At 33.6% G+C, this 19,345-nt stretch overlaps 1 protein-coding gene across 2 annotated transcripts in view; it reads right to left on the minus strand.

Annotated features, from left to right (window-relative positions):
* GPATCH2 (G-patch domain containing 2) overlaps nt 1-19,345 on the minus strand; it is a 123,531-nt gene that overhangs the window by 21,037 nt on the left and 83,149 nt on the right. For both annotated transcript variants that reach the window (XM_048057480.2, XM_048057481.2), the window contains exons 6-8: nt 18,805-18,869; nt 16,097-16,136; nt 12,922-12,992 (exon numbers count right to left, since the gene is read on the minus strand). In XM_048057480.2, the coding sequence (XP_047913437.1) occupies nt 12,922-12,992; nt 16,097-16,136; nt 18,805-18,869 (176 nt within the window). The remainder of the gene's footprint in view (nt 1-12,921; nt 12,993-16,096; nt 16,137-18,804; nt 18,870-19,345) is intronic.

Below are 19,345 nucleotides of genomic sequence, written 5' to 3' on the forward strand. Positions count from 1 at the left end.
GCATAAAAGTACTGATTGCTAACAAAGCCAGATGTGGAATATTGTGTGTTTTTTGTTTAACAATGTTTATTAAATTTCTGTGCTCTGATTTGGAAAATCCTATGCTGTATACTATTATGATGTACTAATGTTTTCAAGCCTGATTTCTATATTATAATTAGGTGAATCTGCAATGATCAATACTCGTCTATCCATTCTATTCCAATTAGCATCTCTCTCACCTGAGGAGCAAATTCACTGCAAACAGTGCCACATCATTCTGCCACAGTATCAATGCATTCCTGCAGATGGCTGTAGAACTCTTCAATTTTATCATCACAATGCTTTAGGTAATGTAGAGGCTTGACAAAAGTTTAAATGAACTTCTTTAAAAGAGATTACAATAAGACAAGAGTTGACCTGTTTGCATTTTAGAAGGGACTTGAGAGAATTATTCTGAAGTGGAGATGTAACTGTCACTGTCTTTTCATAGTCTTAAAATACAGCTAAGTAATAGATATGAATATAGGTATCACTGAAGAGAGAATGCAGTGAGGACCATGACTCACTTTAAGCTTGAAATGGTTCTTATAAACAGAAATTGAGCAGGGAATATGTGAAGCAATGTTCATGTCAGCAGCTAAAAATTAAAAACAACAACAACAAAACAAAAAAACAGAATTCACAATTGCAAAAGATAAGAAAACCAATAAAACGATTAAAAATGAAGTGTGTTGCACAACTCAACTTTACAAAACTAAAGCATAATCTGAGCGAATCTCCAAATACTCAAGTATCTTCAGCATGAAAATAACACTGAAAAGGATCTCAAATTCTTACACAGAATGGACCTGTAGCACAGACTCTCATTTATTACATAGCTTAAAATGCAGACACTGCTGTATGTCGTGGCCAGTGGAAGCACATGTATTGGCACTGCTTAAATAGAACTTGGATGCATTTTTAATTCTTACTCATTTTTAACTCTTTAACTCAAGACCACCCAAGTCCATAGAACAGTTTATCATCAGTTTAGAGGTAAATACAATTTAAAAACTACTATGTATGTTTTACTAAATGTCCAATCACACTACTAGCTAGATATGTTGAGCAAAAACTTCTACACTTCCTTTTGACTAAGTCTCCAGAAGTATGAACCAAAAGTTACCACTCACCTTCCTGCACTGTCAAATATACAAACTAGGCAATTGGTGTTGTAAATCTGTGAAGATGATGCTGTATTACCCTAAGATTAACCAATAATTCTAAGCTTTGCCACTGGCACGTACCTCAGTATAACCACGGAAATAACGCATGACGATTTCATAATATAACACTGAAATAAGAAAGGCACATTTGCTTTTGAGAAAAAGAATATGAAAAACAATGGTGAGGGAAATTTATAAGGGTAGATTTATTCATAAGTCTTGAATCTCCTCTTTCCCATGTAGAACACAGCTTGGTCAAAATGTGAGCACAGCCCCTGGTCTCCATGTGAATGCTCAGAGAACAGTAACCCTGTAGTAACATGTGCCCCATGAGCAATTACATGGATGGAGCGCTCCTTGTCTGTACTGAAGATGGTACCTACATCCCACAGTGCATGTGCAATCCAAGTAGATGTGCAGGACAGTACTGTGAGGTCATTTCCATGGATTAAATGACAACTAATAAGAATGAACAATATAATGTTCATTCAACAATGAAGCTTAGGACTCCAGATCTTAGTGTAATGATACACAGCAATCCTGAAAAACAGTCTAGTAATGTTTTGTTAAAAGTATTTGAGATAAATGTCACTCAGTACAAATTTACCTCACTTAAGGTCAAACCAACATCTGAAATCTATTTTGTTGTTTATCATAGAAACACCATATGCATGAATGCCTGGTGGCATTCTGGGCACAATGTATTAAGTGCCAGAATGGTCACCACAGTCTACACTAAAGCTACCATGACAGCTGTGTTCTTGGTGAACAATTCTTCAGTTAATCTATCTTCCAGAAAAAATACATTTGGTAATGGGATGGCTGAGATCATATGCTCCGAGTATACCCGAGGTCTATCCTCTACCTCCATTATACTCTTCCTGTGCATTAGAAGGATTTCATGGCTTTTATGGAACTTGCAAAATCTGTATTGATTATATTCAGCACCAGGAAACAGATTCCTGGAAATCAGAAACTTAAATATCTCCCATTTGCTTGATTTTGTTTTTAATATGTAACATTGTTCACAAATTTATACACATTCCCTTAAGCTAACTTCCTGGAGGTTGTAGAAAGAACACCCCTCCCTCTCTACTTCTCTCTTGGCTAGGAGCAGTAGACCAATACTGCTGCAAATTAGTCTTGTCTGCAAAATATGTTAAAAGTTTTTACAGAAACTTTATTCAGTGCTAAAGAATTGGCAAAATAACAATGAAATAAACATAATTTGCAGCATAAACATTAATTTTTAATGGTTATGAAGATGAATATGGATTTCTTCTTGATATCACTTTCTCAGACACCATTCACGTGAAATCAGTGCCACGCTTGATTCCTCTACTTCCTTTACAAACACTGAACATTTCTTCAAACTTGTCTAAAGAATGATATCATCTATAGAACAGATTGCAGCATCTGCCTCCACAAGTGTGAAAAATATTACATTAACTACAAGAGCTATGCACTGTATTTTCCTTTCACTAAATTTTAAACAGATGTGATAAAACAATGCAACTCTGTCAAACTCTTTTCATACTAAGCCAATCTGTTCACAACATAACTTTAAACATAAGGGTGACATACCTGTTTTATGGAAAGTCCTAGTGCAACCCTATTATGAATGAGCAAAATACAATTTCCTTCTGCCCTCATAAGATTATCTCATCACCAAATACTGTATCCTAATATCTTCCTTTGTGCTATCTTTTTCAGCATTTCTAAGTGTCATACAAGTAGTCATACAAGTTGTCCAAAATTTATCTAACTCTGCAAGCCTACACAGACATAGCAAACACAATGGAAAATAAAAATTTACACCACTACAAATGTTGTGACACCTAATCTCAAGTCACTTGTACTTTGTGAATCAAGAGTCTCTAAAATTTTGTTCTCTATTAGAGGCCTACTGCCCTCAGAAAGGATAATGCATTGTTTTTTCTTGTTTCTAATTAGTAATTTAAGCATATGTTCAGCATTTAACTCTAAATGTTTGCCTTTTCCCCAAGCTCTAAGACAGCTGTCCAAGATGTGAATGCCAGAAAACATTTAAATATCAACATCTGTTGAATTATGTTAATTTAGTGTAATATAATTGGGCATGAGTTGGAATTGATCAAAAGTATATGAATTACACAAAGGCAAATCCAAACCAGTATCTTGGTGTACGAACAAGTCACCAAGGCACACTGAGGAAATAAAATCAAAAAATCCACTTCTGTTAAAAATTAAATAGCTAAAACTACAGCTTTCTTCAACAGATCACATGATTTCACATTTTCAAGAGAGGAAACGAATATTTATATCAGAATATTTCAAAATATTTATGACAGGACGTTCCAGTATTATTTTGAATTGAAGAACCCCTGATAAAAAAAATAGTAATGCTGACATTTGTGTAATTAGGAAAACGTAGTTAGGAAACAGGTTGTGGTAATATAATACCATTCTGTAACAGGGCAATATTGTTCTACAAATTCTAAAGCAAACATGGTTTTGTTCTCTCTTCATCTTGTGACAACGTTGTTAATATCCAAAAGATATGGGTCCTGATCTATCTCTGAAATGACTTGGAAAACATCTTTTTGACTTGAGCAACAACCATGGCTTTGAACAGATACTTCCACAGAAGGACTAGATAACTTACTCAGCTACATTGTCTATTCCAGGTATTTCTGAATACATATTTGTTTACTAAGTATGACATTCACTAAATATAGTCAGTACAGGACAAATGTATGTTGCTGAAAAGACTTGCAAAACATGTCTTACCTACAGTTCTGGATTATATTCATATAGTGTTAAGTTAAAACATTGCAACCATTAGTACCACATTCAAAAATCTCTTTTAGAGCAGGTAGAGAACATGAAGTGACAGTGTAAAAATCCATCACAAATATCTAATATAATAACTTAAAAATGGAACAAGGGAAATATATGGTTGAAAGCACTCAACTTTTATGCCAATTTCCTTCTTTGACTCTGTGTGGAGCAGGTGAGCAAGCATGGACAACTGGATTGCATTTGGTCCACTGCGAGAGACCAGTAATTCAATTCATGCAAGTAAAAACCAGCACAACGTAATGATGTTCAGTTGGCCATTCAGACCTAGATCTAGACCAGTGATCCAGAAGCTTTTTGTCATATTACAAACAATACAGTTGGTTGTTAACCTACTACCTTTCAACTGGTTCCAAGAAAACAACTCTAAAGCTGAACCCCAGCTTCATTCTCCTCAGTTCTTCTACTTCCATATTTTTAATACTATGCTTGACAAACAACTCTTTAAACAATCTGATTGTCTGGCCAAGATAGCTCTTATAAATCTGACAATATTATGATAAACAAATATATGATTGTGTGCACGGAGAGAGGAGGGGAAAAAACAAAAGACAACAAAAGCTGACACTGAACATTAAGCTAATTATGCTTCCTAACACTCTGTACCCACTCAGCTTAGCAACTGTCATGAAACCCCACCAAGTATAAGGGGTCTGCATGTGTAGGAGCAAATGCAAAATCTGGCTTTCTAATAACAAAGAAGAGGAGGTAGAAGAAAGTTAGCAACATTGACTTATCTCCTCCTGCTCTGTATTAATTGGTGGTATTAACACTTCTGGGAAAAAAAAAATAAAAATCAAGTAACAGAAGCCTTAGCAACACAAAATCCAAAAATCAGTGTGCTGAATACCATCTATTTCTTCCTTTTGGCTACAACAGTTACTGAACAACAGTTTCCAGATAGGCTGAAATGTATTGTTAAAATAAATGATCAGTTTCAAAATATCAAAGAAAATAAACATGGAAATTCTATAAAATATGAAACAAGCTAATTATATTTTCTTCACCACTCCTTCTCTCCTTAGTTAAAACCCCAGTCTGAACAGAAGTCAGTATGCCTGCACCTGTTGCTCAGAATTTGAATCAGCGTGCACCAGTGGCTGCTGCTTTATGTATATGAGATCCAGGGATCCCTCCAAGATCAACAGAAACTCGATGTAAAACTTACACAGTTTAATTTACAGTAAGAACAGAAAGATGCAATCCCACCCTTCCTTAATGCATGGCTATTTATCTTTACATTAGTGGTATACAGCTTTCGTGTGCCTGTATGGGTAATCAGAGAGGATCCACATTTTTGGATCATCCTAGTAGAAATCATTTTCCCAGCATGAGTCGTTCTATGACTGCATGTATGTTCATGTGGGGACAAATGAGTGCTGGAAAAACAGAACACAAAATGGCCTCTTTTGATTGCAATGTTGCTTAACAACAGACTAAACAGTTTGCAGAACTACAGCACAAGTTCCTGTGCATTGCTCCTGCACTGACCTTAAATAGCAGGAAGGGTCTTAGCTCTTCTGAAGCCCAAATGAACTTTATCCATATGCCATTAGCATTTTAACAGGTGAACTGAGACAAGTAAAGCTTGAGTTTTGGAGCACAAACTGAAGCAAGTTGCACAAACAAAAAAACAACAACAAAAAAAACCACACAGGTGTGAGAAACAAGCATATCTTGCTGAAATTCAGGTATCTGAAAGTTAGAAATTTGCTGTCAATTCATCCAGGGCAAAATTCAATCCAGACTGTACATAAGGAAGATCCAGAGGTACAGCATTTCTGGAGGTTCACTCTTTCTATTTTTTTTAATTTTTATTTTTTAATCGGGACTAATTGACTTACTGTTAGTTCATACATTCATGTATATTTGCAATTCAATTTTAAATAAAAAATAAATACCATTTAGAAGCCTATTTATGTACAATATTATAAAGTATATTAGCTTTTAGTATAGTAACAATGAAATTCTGCTTGTAGTTTTGTAGTTAAAATTTAGTTCTGCATTACAGATGCAATGAAACCACTCAGAGCACATGAAAGAACATACTTTTAAAAACAGAGTATGGTCTCTTCAAATCTTCTGCTACTTCTGGAAATGTTCTCATAGGGGCTGAGTTAAAATGGTATGATACTTTTAAGACAACTACTGATTAATGTCAATTATATTAACTGATATTTTAAATCTATCCATGAACCAATAAAGAAATATTTCCGTACAATTAAATCTCTCCAAAGCACCACATACTGACTACATTTTGAAATAGCAATCAAACTGCTCTCTCCCTTGTCCACAAAGGAAAGTCTTTTCACAACCTTAAAAAAAATAAGGCCACAGTGCAGAAAACTCGAAGAGGAATCGCCCTCTTCCAAAATGGCACTGTCTCTTCTCAAAGAGGAAACTGACAGAGTAACACTGTCCCTGAGGGTGACGGCAAGGGAAGAAAGCAATGTGTCCTCAAACATTCACATAATTTAATCTGGAACTGCAAATACTATTAAACATGAATCATAACTGTAGAGTTACTGCTTCATGGCACTCCAAAGAGGAGATAAAACTGCTTAGTAGTTAATTTCTAATGATGTAAACACATTTGGATTTTAATGTTGTATCTGAATCTCCTGCATTATTAGCTTTGGGGTTACAAGATATTAACTCACTACCTTTAATAGTTGTACATTTAAATTAAAAGGCATGTTTAAATATTACCTTTTAAAGTATTTTTGTTGGGAATATGTTCATGTGATAGCAAAAGTGAATCACCTAATAAAACAGCTATGCATTCCTTAGTTTTATTATAATGTAACTATGTGCACTTCTTCATGTTTAATTTAAAATAATAATAATAAAAAAAAAACTGGCTGAATTTACCTCCTCTGGTATTGTAATTTCATTCCACAAAAGCCACATTAAACAATTACAGTTCTTGTAATTAACCAGTAGTCTAATGTACAGTTTTCTTATTCCAATCTATTAACAGCTGCTCAAAAAATGTAGTAATTAATGGTTTCATTTAATTTTGGCAAACCTGCACCACGACAAATAGTTTTGTATCTGCTGCAAATTAGGACTCTTTCCCAAACAACAGATGACACGGTGGGAAAGAGGGAGCAGACAGAATCCTTGCACATCTTTGTCTCTTTAGAAGATCAAATAAAGAGCAGCTGTAATACTATTTGTCACATCTGTTTAAAAACATACTGTATCTACATCATCAGATGAAAATGAACAAGTGCTATACAAATGTACAAATAAGGGTTTCCCTTCCAAACTGGGGAAGGCTGAAATTCATATTTTTAACCAGAGCAATAATACGCTTTTGAAAAGCTCTCATCAGCTCTCTTGTTCTTGTTATTTTTCTTCTAGGTACTTTCTTTAAGAGAATACTGTTAGTCATAAAAAGTAAAAATCACAAACATATGTTCTTGAGAGACATCATCTTTTACAAGACATAATTAAACTGGATCGAGAACAACTAAGAAAAGGAGGTAAGCAGTTGCAGAAAACCTGTGGAAGTCATAATTAACATTCTGTTTAATTGACACTTATCACTATTTGGTAGCATCAGACATTTCCTTTACATAACACTTCTTGAACTACTTCAGTCTTCTTTCCAGAAGGTTTCTCACATGCACAAAGACCTGTATTTCAGCCTGGGCTGTTTACTATGGCAAGAGCAGGCTTCAAGGAATTCTCGCCATCTCAGAAAAGAACCACAACAAGTGACCGTTGGAAGAATGGCTCGCCTTCCTCCTTGCACATTATAGTAATTGCTCAGTAGGTGCCTCTGTTGATTTTTAAATAAATATTAAGGTTCCACCTCACGTTATGGTTTACTTTGCAGCTAGAAGAAGTAGTTTATCCTGAGTTGCCACTACATTGATAAAATTGTTAGCACAGCATCAGCTACTTAGTTTAAACTTAACTTGTATAATTCTACACCACCTCCAAATCACTTTCGCGAGTATGACTTAGCTTACTTTCAAGCCAGGACTGAGCTATGTAAGAATTACAAATAGCTTTTTGCCTTTTAAAGATCACTGAGGGAACATTTGAGTGTGGAAAGCCAACATGGAATTATCAAGACATGACCAAAAAACTGGCAAACAGCAAAAGTTTGGGCAGTATTTTCTTCTCATTCTTTCTCCAATCATGTGTGTGTCATAAATTCTACTTACAGTACAATAAGAAAAAAAAGTAGGTAGATAAAGTAATTAGCAATACCTAACAGGTACAGACTGCAAAAAGAAATAAGGAACAAGACCATTATGTACAGTAAAGGAAATAATTGTACAATTGTACAGGTTTAACTTACTCAGTAGTCTGCTGTTTTCCCAATCTGAAATGTTTCTAGATTATAGCAAAAAATAACTAGTTATGGCATTGACTGTATAACCAAAGGCAAAGTATTAAGTTGCTTAAGTACTCTGGTTAGTCTGTCAAGCGAGAATAAAAGTACTTCCTAACTTTATAGGGATATTTTGAAGACAAATACATAAAAACTTAAGAGACACACAGACAACTGTGTGACAGAGGTCCTCTAACTCCTTAGCAGGATGATCACATGCTCAATGTAACGATGCTATAGCAGCTTAGCAAAATATGGTTGAACTCTGTCTCCACAGCTGACCAAACGCATGTTCTTAGCCCTGGGGAATCTTCCTTTAGGTAGAACTCATTTTTATAAAATTTTACAAAGGTGACTTAAGAAAATGTGTTTCTCCTCATGATGGGAGCATGCAAACAATGAGCACATGATCTGCTATGGCAGTTCAGCTGCCAAGCAACAACTTGTTAACTCACCATAACTCAATCATGTTCAATTGTTTGCCCACAGCCTCGGGCTACAGACAGACATTTGGTCTGCTAACAACTGCGCCAGATGAAGACATTACTATCCCAAGCTATTTGTTATCACACATCTGCTGGAGATTATCATCTCCACAGCTCTGCCGGAGGAAGAAATCATGTGAGCATTCCCTAATATGGTTTGTACAAAACCAGCCAATTTAATTTAAATAGGTGAATTGAGCTTACCAGGCTGGTTTTGCCCAAAGCACATTAAAAAATGCAGACAAAAAAACTTTACTGGCAAAAGAGTAGAGGATGAAAACAGGCAGAATTAAGAGAATTAGCACCTTCAAGCAGTGCAGCAGGCTATAGGAGGGGACTGTTCCTGTCCTAATGCAGAGATAATTTAAACAGAGAACTTTTTCAAGGCTTTGTAGAAGGAAAAAACAGCTTTAAACCAGTAATATGTAGCACTGTGTATAGAATTTAACTAATCAACGGCAAAAGTACTTGTAGATTAAAACTTATTTGTAAAGGTATCATAAATAGATATGTATTTTATAATGTGTCAAATACAGAAGATCACATGTTGAATTGTATCAGCATCATATAATCTAACCAGGTTCTAAGTTTTGTGGTGCAGGACTGTCCCTCCTTAACATTTTGTTCATCAGTAGCCTTATCAGCAGTTCTCAACAATCAAGTTATCATTCCAGTAATAAATCTTGGTATTAATTTGCATAGGATTGGCTCATAATTATTAATTTTCACAGAAGAAACCTAATACAAGCAACCCAGTATGGTAAATCTTACTCAGAAAGTATTCAGCGTTGCTCCATTATAAAGAGGTAGCTGCAGACCACTGCAATGTTTAGAACTCCACACCTTTCTGATGTATTTACAGAATAAATTATTCCACAAGTCACTGATCTAACATAATGTAGGTATTTACATATTGTCTACATGCTGAGACAAGAACTGTGTTCACTCATCCAAAAGGGGTAAAAAAAAATAAAAAAATCAAGGCAAGCATAAAAACACACATATACATATGAAAAAAAAGAGATGATGTCTTTCAGAACAGGAAAAGAAAAGATACAGTCCCTCCACTAGAAATACAGTTATGTGACAACTATTTAAATAAATAGCCAGAGAAATTCAGTCCTGCGGTAGGAGAATCAGATTAAACTATATTCTGGGTAAGTATAATCATTCTACAGAATTTCCAATACTTATCCCACTGCTGTTATCCTATCACCACATTTACCAGTAGAAAAGCAAGACATATAAGGTCACAGCCACTACTACTTCTCTGCCTCTTTTTAAAGAGGTTACTCATCTCAGTGCAACTACTGTAATAGTTTAAAACATCAACTAATCTAGAGTCAATTTTAGAATGCTTCAGACCTTCAGGTGTGAGTAAACAATCGCATTCAGCAAAAGATTTAACTGCATATGAATACAGAACAATGCAATCGTGAAAGATTTGCGGCAAGGTTATTTAATTCGGAAGGAAGCGAAAATTTGCTCGTGTGACCTTGTGACACGTGATTGGTATCATCGTAGTTCAGTGGTTTTCAAAGTATTTGGACACAGGCAAATTCTTAATGACAGATTTCCATTTTAAGATTCTGTACACAACAATGGAAATGCTTACTTGCAACTAAGGTGGAGCTCACCATTTTATTAACTGTGAACAATATTTGCTATTAAAACAGTAACTTCTGTTAGGTACTTCATTATGCAAAAATATTTTCTTTCTCTGTCTAGACTGGTGAAACTAAGATTAACCCTTATGGTACAAGTGACAGCTTAAAATTAAGTTTTAACACAAACAACCTTGAACATTAACCACAGATAAATCTTAATGTCACTTAATGTTAAGAATTTAATTTATAAGTAAAGAAATACCAGAGAAACTGTCTTGAATTGAGTGGGGATAGGTACTATGAACACATGAGGATATAAAGTATGTATTTGTCATGTGATGTTCCGATACATCTGAAACTCAATCTCTTCTTTGGTCAGAACAGCTTTTGATAAAAAGTGAAATATTAGGTTAACGAACATCTAAATTGTAGGAAGAAGGTAGTCACTAGAAATGTTATTGGCCTGACAGAAAATACGGTTGCACGTGATGCAAATTAAATTCTTATTTTCAGTAGCTGAACTGTTGAAAGTGTGTTAAAATTTGTTCAATATACATCTTATAAATAATTACTTGATATTCAAAGATAGCAGTCAGACTGTAAAAAATACCATTGCCATAAAAGCCTGAGAACTACTCTTTAAAGTCATTCCCAAGAGCTGACAAAGTTTCTATGGTAGGCAGAGAAAATGATGCTTTTCTGCAAAAACACAAATAATTATTGTGAAATAACCTGATGACAACCCAGAGGAAAATACCCTTGAAAATAGAGATGATGGTGCCAGGATAAGTGAGCAGATGACCTTGCTTTTTTTTAAACATACTATCATATTATAAAATACTGTGGTGTTATGTATATTGTAATAATGGTTTATGTAAGTCTTAGTTTAAGAATACTACAGATATTTTACGGAAAACAACAGTCTTCAGTCTTGGATTTGCTTAAAATCTTTTTGCTTTTTGTGCTACCCTGACAGATATTTATCTGGATAGCAGTCTACTAACCTGCTGATGATTTGGACATGAAGGGAGGGTGAAGATCATTCCAAGCATTTAATGCCATTTAAAAAAATATCTCTATTCTAACTGCTTTTGAAGGTACCAATCACTTTGCAAGAGCTTCAATGGCCAGAAAAACAAACAAACAAACAAACAAACAAACAAAAACATACAGGAGTTATGATTTTGAATGCCTCAGACACTGTTCCACAGTGCTCTGGCATAAATAACAGTGACCCTTAAAAGACTTTAAACATAACATGCTTCTTAATGCTCACTTTATATCCACTATCTCAATTTTGTGTAAACAGCTTGATAGTAAGTGTGTATTTACAGTGAAAATTCTTATCTAAAGGGGACTACCAATATTCCGAACAAAAATACAATGTGACAAAGTGCTTCCCAGAAAATGTATGCAAAACGTTTCAAATTTTTTTTTCTTAAGAGACATAGCATTTATTTCTGAAGATGAATGACCAGCACTCGCAAAAACAACACTTTAAAGTGTGTAACCAGAAGTAGTATACAATGAAATAGATTCATACTTATTACGCATAGTTTTGAAGGCACCATTGATCTAACTTTCCGGCTATTCATCAAAGCAATTATTTAATCATATGAAAAACTAATTTCACTATGACCACATATATACTAAAAGGCAAATGCTTGAAAGACAAGTTCATAGTCTCACTCAAAACCGTAGTATTTTATTATAAAACAAATCTGTTATAGTTTTTCAAAACAAGTCATTTGGTATCATGACATCAGGTTTACACAACAACATAAAAATTGTGTAAGGTACTATGCATGGCAAGGGGAACATTTTCATAATTTCTCATTTTTTGAAAATAGAGTTAAAATAGTATTTGGCAGAATAAATTCAGCAGGTAACATACAAAAAAAAACAAACACAAAAACATCTATGAACAGACTCCTAGACTACTGCCTACCAGTTCAGCGTTTAACTTCTTTGTTTTTTTAAGGGGAGGAAGCAAGCTGGAAGATATACTAGATTTGTTTCAATAAGTCTTCACAATGAGATTTTTGTTGTCAAAACATCATATAAGAACAATTCAAGTGTTACAGTATTTGACTTATCTTCTTGATATCAAAAGCATGCATGCATAATGGTAATTTCATACATTTTCAACACTTAACTTACATGCCAGAAGCACAAAACTTGTTTTGGTATCCATTTAATTCTGATGTTTACTAAAGAGATTGAGTTTAACAAGTATAACTGGATAAAGATTCAAGTAAAGTCTAATATACATATATATATGTATGTAATACAAAGATTATGCTATATAACTGAGATTGTTTAAAGTAAATAACAAGAGCAAAAGGAAAATTGAGAATACCCCAAAAGAATGATGTCTTTTCTACTACAAAAATTTGAGAGTTAATAAATTAACAACTGCAAAAACAGTTTTAATGAGAGCTGCAACATTAACTTACCTGCTAGCTGTTTTTACAGAGCTGTTCTTCTTGTGTCCTCTGTCCGATCGGTTGTCTCTCAAGAGTTGAAGCTATTCAAAAAATGTTCAGAACATTTTCACAAACAATGCCTCTATTTACTTTTCAGAAATGTTACCCTGACAATGCCACTCTTTCCTGTCTTTTGAGTAATCTTTCAATAATGGTTTTACCCTAGACTCTAAAAGTGATAGAAACCTAATAAAATTTTACAGTAGTAACTAAGATTGCAAGATACATCCACAAATATCTACCAATTACAAATTACTAAATACTTGAAAATGAAAACCATTAAGCATTCTAAAAGCACATTAGAAGCCCATTCACAATGTCACATTTAACTTATGTGAAAAATTTTATAATTTTCACACTCAAATTTTCAAAATAAAAAGTGTTGGGGAATACTTAAAAAATATTGAGGTTGGTGTTTGTATCTAAGCAATTATGGAACACTTGTAAACTCTTCTAAGCCTCAGGAGCTTTTACAATTTGAAAGCTGCAGAAGCAACAGAAGCACATTATTAAAATTTTCCATGATAGTAGTGAAGCAGGGATAATGAAGAAGCCACTTAATTATAATACTGACTGAACTTCTGGAACAATCTTTGATTTACTCCTTTTTAGATAAATAAAAGAAGACTTTTCATTCAGAGTATCTCCAATACTCAGAAGTCTATTTCCAGCATTGTGACATTTGTCAAGATGGGTAAAGTGGCAGTAACAGCAAAAAAGGCAAAAAGTTGCAGCAGAGAAATCATATTAATCATATATTGAATAAAGTATGAAATAAAATATTGTTTCAAAACAGACTGCAGATAAATGGATCTAATATCCAAAGAAACACATTTAAAAGTCCATTAGAAACTAGGAAGTTATGAACTTTATGAGTTGGCCAACCATATCTTAATCTTGTGCATGGGTACGAACTCCAAAAAAATTACACCTATTTAAAAATTACGCTTGATTAATTTTTTTCACAACTTTTTACAGCTTGCTTGTTGTATAGGGAGCGCTCCTTGTCATTTCAGCTATTCAATTTTCAGATGCAGTAAACTAGTACACTCTTATTTTTAAAGGCAAAGGACATATAAAGACACTTTATTTTGATACATTATTGCAAAATACTTTTTTCATTTTCTTAAGAGTCAACAAATCAGGGCAATTGCAGTTCGTATTTAAATGTAGCCACATGTTTTACCAGTATGACTATCATACAGTGTATGTCTGTCTCATGATGAGGCTAAGGAGAACAGTTTTATTATTATCAGCACTCTCTGGTAAGTAAATTGCAATTACGGCATGTAAAAATACAGATCACCTGCCAGATGTTAACAACTTGTGTGCAAATGTAATAATTTTAATTTCAGAAATAAATTTAAATAGAAAGTATTAAACATATACGGTATGGATCTTTACAACTTTAGTGAGAATTCTGTAGGCTGTCAAAATTATCATAATTACATTGCAACATCATTCTCATTTCTTTTACTGGTCTAAAAAAATTATGCACCAGTAGCACATACATGATTTGATGACTTAAGCTTTACTTCAGAATTCATGAAGTGAATTCAGTCTAAGTTATGAATAGAGTGAACCTAAGACAATCTCTGAAACCACATCTCTTAGGTAGTGCAAAATAAACTTGTAAAATTTAAAATTAAAGCAACTATTAACTGAGAAAAGATGATACTCTGTTAAGAAAGACAACCAATATGTTAGAAAACCCACTTAAAAACAAACAAACAAACAAACAAAAAACACACTCAAACTCATTTTAATCTAGTAAATTTGACTACTTATAGCATTTCAGGAATAGGATAAAGATACCCCAAGATGAAGCATGCTCATATTCAAAATGTTATTTTTACTGCATTTCTTTTACCAGGAAATATGTTCCAAAATGATGCCAGTTAAATGTGAATCACATAAGCTGACTGTTTAGATGTTAAATAAGTGTCAGTCAGCCTACTGCAACATGTCAGAAGTTCTCAAGTTACAGCTAAACTGTACTGTGTTTTTTTTTTCCACTCTGACAGCTCTGAGCAAGTAAAATAACTTTCAGAGATTTAGCTTTCGCTGGAGTTTAAAAGAAGAGTGGGGCATGGGAAAGTGAACATGCTGATTAAACTCTGACTTAGTGGAGTTATAAGTGTTCATGATGGATCATTCCAAGATGAACCTTTTAAAAGAGTTTATGCATCTTACTTCCTTTTGATGTTTCAAATTATTTAAATTTGTAAATGTACTACTGAATTGGCACAGATCTAATTAAATAAACTGTGTTATAACAACTTTTACCAACTGAAAAATGTACCACGGAACCACAGTCTTTGGTGCATTGCTGATATATTCAGTTACTTTTACTGGACATTTAATATTAGCTATAAAAACAGATTTATTTCCACAGTTTTAAGTTCTTAGACAATATATTCTGGTTGGACCTTACAACCATCCGTAAAGAAAGGTATTTCTCCATGTCTGAAAACAAGCTAAAGAATTAAGGTGTTATGTTACCGATCAAATATAAACATGCCTTCACATTCCTTTGAGCACATCACTAGTCTTGCGCCTCTTAGGGACTACACTGCAGAGGCTCAGGAAGCAAACCTGTAGCTTTTCCTCACACAGTATCTGCATAATGACACTCTGCTTGGCTAGATATTATGGAAATTTAACAGCTCCTTTTTGAGTGCTGTAGTCTTTTTAATCAATGAAATCTAGAAAAATGGAATTGAAGATCATCCTGTAGAAGCCTGCCCACTCTTGTCCCTGTTCTGTATTTCCTGATTTTGCGAGTCAAACATTTTGCTTTGCAGCGTTTTGAGAAACACAATATTTAGAGATATTTCAATTAACAAAATAAAGTTAAAAAAACAAACAAACAAACAATAAAACCAAATACAATAAGAGATTTTTCATTTAACCTGTCAAAACTCAAGGAAACAACTGCTATTAAGTTACTGATTCAAGATTTTTAATTACCTAAAGGTCTTTTTGAAATGCACCACTGTTAATAAATTTTCTTACAAGGAAATATGGAATTATACTTGTTTTGCTCATCATTTCTTAAAATATTAGCCTGCTACTTCTGGATTACAGTTAGTTAAATTCCTTAATACATCTCAAGTAAACTGTTTTTGATCAAAGCAGTTCTTACCTGGCTATGTTCCTTCCTAGCCCCAGGGCTAAACCAATGGCTGTGGAAGAAAAAGAAAAGACAGGTTTAACAATATAACTAACAAAGCACATGCTGTCATATGACCAGTCTGTGCGTGCTTTTGGGTATTTTATTGTCTGCCAGGAAAATACAGCCTTTGGCTATGCTTTATTTTAATGGGATATTTTTATTGAATGCTCAAAGTCTGTTACAGTTTTGAAAGAATGCACTACAAATGTCACTTCTGAGTAGCCACTGGCTTTATAGGTAATTATATTTTGTCAAAGAAGCTAAAATAATATATAAATGATTATATTTTAATATAGTATAATGCACATGCTATAAATAAAAATAATCCTATCTTTAATCCTGGTGTTGCTTTTTAATGATTATAGTTAGAAAGATTTTTATATACTGTGGACTATCTGGTAATTGTTGCATTACTTTACTAACTGGGGTCAGATTCTGTATCTGAAGTGACATTCAAAGTCAGTAGATTCAGTGGATTTATATCTACATATAATTGCACAATTTTAGCTATTAGCAGCCTCCTTTCACAGAGATGAAAATTTGGACCAAGGGGTTGATATGGAGGAACAAGAATTCACAACATGACTTTTTGACTTTTTCTTCAACAGAAGTAAAAGAATATTAATTTCGATTCGCATACAGACTGTGATCTCAAGAGCTGAATTAACATCTGTATGTACCTGTAGCAAGCATTATACAAACTCATGGGCAAATCTTGACACTTGCAAACTAAGAGGAGAAAGAAAAAAATTCAAAGAAAGGGGATCTGAAATTATATATAGTACCTATACATTACTCCTGTAAGTAAGCAACTGGTTTTGAGTAAAGGATAAAATAATTCCATCCATTATAATAATGCACAAAAAGACCATCACATTATCTGCAATTATGATTGTATGGCTCCTCTAAAAGTGTAAACAAAGTTTATAAGCTTAACCTGGGTCACACTTTTTTGTGAGTTGTTAAATAGAATACTACCATTTTTTTTCCCCACAACATACTAGAGAAGCTACCTAATGACACTAAAATGTTTAGTTTAACAAGTAAACTTTGAGAAGAAGCAAAGTTTATGGAATTGCCTGATCTAAATTACTGAGCTTTTTTTTTTTTTAATCACAAATCTGAAAGTCCTTTGCTGATCATCAGTCCACCCTCTCAATCCTGTATTGCAAGTACATCACCATACAAGAGCAGTTGTCCCTGAAACCTACATACTGCTAAATCCTTTTCCTACTTTTAAGATGATTAAAGAAAATAAGTGGGAAATGAAATCAGAATGACAGTATTAAAGTTGAAAGTATACTTTGAGATAAAAATAAGCATTAATATACTGGATATGAAACATGTTCATCAACTGCACTGAATAGTTCAACTTTCGTTGTAAAATAACAACTGAAAAAAAACAGAGATTTCACGCACACACAACTGTGAGTGGATGAAATAAAATAAAAAAAGTAACGTTTCTTAGTGACCCCCCAAAAAAGGTCACAGACATCCAGACAATATCTTAAGAAAGCTAATGAAGAGAATAATTATAATTGGTTACATCTAAAATCCTTGTAGCTGATTGTCAAAAGCAAATGTTCAAGGAGGAACAGCAGACTGGGGTATGTGTAGAATCATCCTTCTTCACAAACACTCTGCCAGTTTTTGGTTAATCAGTGGATTACAGACTAAAAAATTAGTGCCGCTTATTTCTACTGAAACTGCTGTGCTATATTTTTTCAATGTGGTTCACATTTAGACATTAAAAAAAACTTCATAAAGAGTAATAACCCTTGTAATGAGAGATGAATCTTTATGTCACACATCTTTATAATTTTGGCTATTCACTTAAATTTGTGTTATTTATTTGTTTTAATCAAATGAACAAAAAGTGAAAACTATAAAATATTAGTTGAATTACTTGAGGGTAGAAATAACTTTTGAAATCACAACCTCTTTAGTCAACATGCACATTAGCAAGTTATGCTGTGTGTGTATCCCAAAATACATTATTTCCTAATCATCTGTGCCTGTGTTTTAGGTGTATGATTTGGAAAATATAGGAAACTTGCATCTTCTTACCACAATTATACAAAAGAGATTGCCAAGAAGTAATGCTGCTAATGTTGTCAGCTAGACAGAATAACAGTTCACATTGATTGCACACTGGAGTGCCTAAATAAACTGAATGACATTCCCTATTTACATATTTCTGAATAACTAGTATCTTCTTGTGGAATTCATGATAACCTTCTTCCTCAAATGATATACCATGTTTAAGATTCAAGAATGTGAGGCTTTTTTTTTTTTTTTTTTTTTTTTCATTTATTCAAGTCTGGCATTTCTGAAATCCTTTAATTTGGAGAAAAATAAAAGTAAGTCTTTTTAAACAACCCATTACATTTGATATCTAACTTATTTCAGAGCACTGAAGGGTGCTGCTTTTTAGAAGAGCATACAGTGAGCAGGTTAATAAAAACACATTTACAAAGCACTGAACTTCATGTTTCATTAAGAAATATAAAATGAATTACAAAGGATTTTAAATATTATTAAATAAAGACCATTATGTAACTGAGCTGAGGATCCCTTATCACATTTGTACAGTTGTAGAATGTTGCTTTGGGAAAGTGGTACCACTGTAAATGCAAACAGTAATAAAAAGAGTTGTAAGTCCCATCACCAATACTCACTCATGGTGAAGAGAATCCTGGGACAAGTGAACGGTTTTCCTGCTACCACCTGGTCCTGGAGTTATCTAAAAGAGAAAAATAGGCAAAAAAAAAAAGTTGTCTTTGAATTACAGGGCAGCACATGAACACAGAGATTGTTTATTAAGGAATCACATTGCAAGTACTGAACACTGTATATCTAATGTACTGTCTCTATTTTGCAAATGCAATTAGCAATATCTGCTTTTTTTTTTTTTTTTTAAAGTAAAATCTGAGTGCAAAAAGGTGCTGTGCAGGATTTACTTTAGGTCTTTTAAGTCTAATTCTGATCAGATGTCATACATTCACAGATGTCTGGGGCTTAAGGTACTTTTCAAAACTCCCGAAGCACTTACTCTCTGAAAAATGAAAGTTGCATGTTTTGAAAAATGATATTCAACATACTAACAAAACCATTCCCACATAGCCTTTGCATCCCCAACACAAAGATTTGAAACTATTTGATATAGAATAAAAAGCAAAGATAAAATGATTTTTACCACACTATACTGTAGTCCTTGTC

Source organism: Anser cygnoides, chromosome 3, assembly GCF_040182565.1.
Source record: "Anser cygnoides isolate HZ-2024a breed goose chromosome 3, Taihu_goose_T2T_genome, whole genome shotgun sequence".
In the NCBI taxonomy this organism is placed as follows: domain Eukaryota; kingdom Metazoa; phylum Chordata; class Aves; order Anseriformes; family Anatidae; genus Anser; species Anser cygnoides.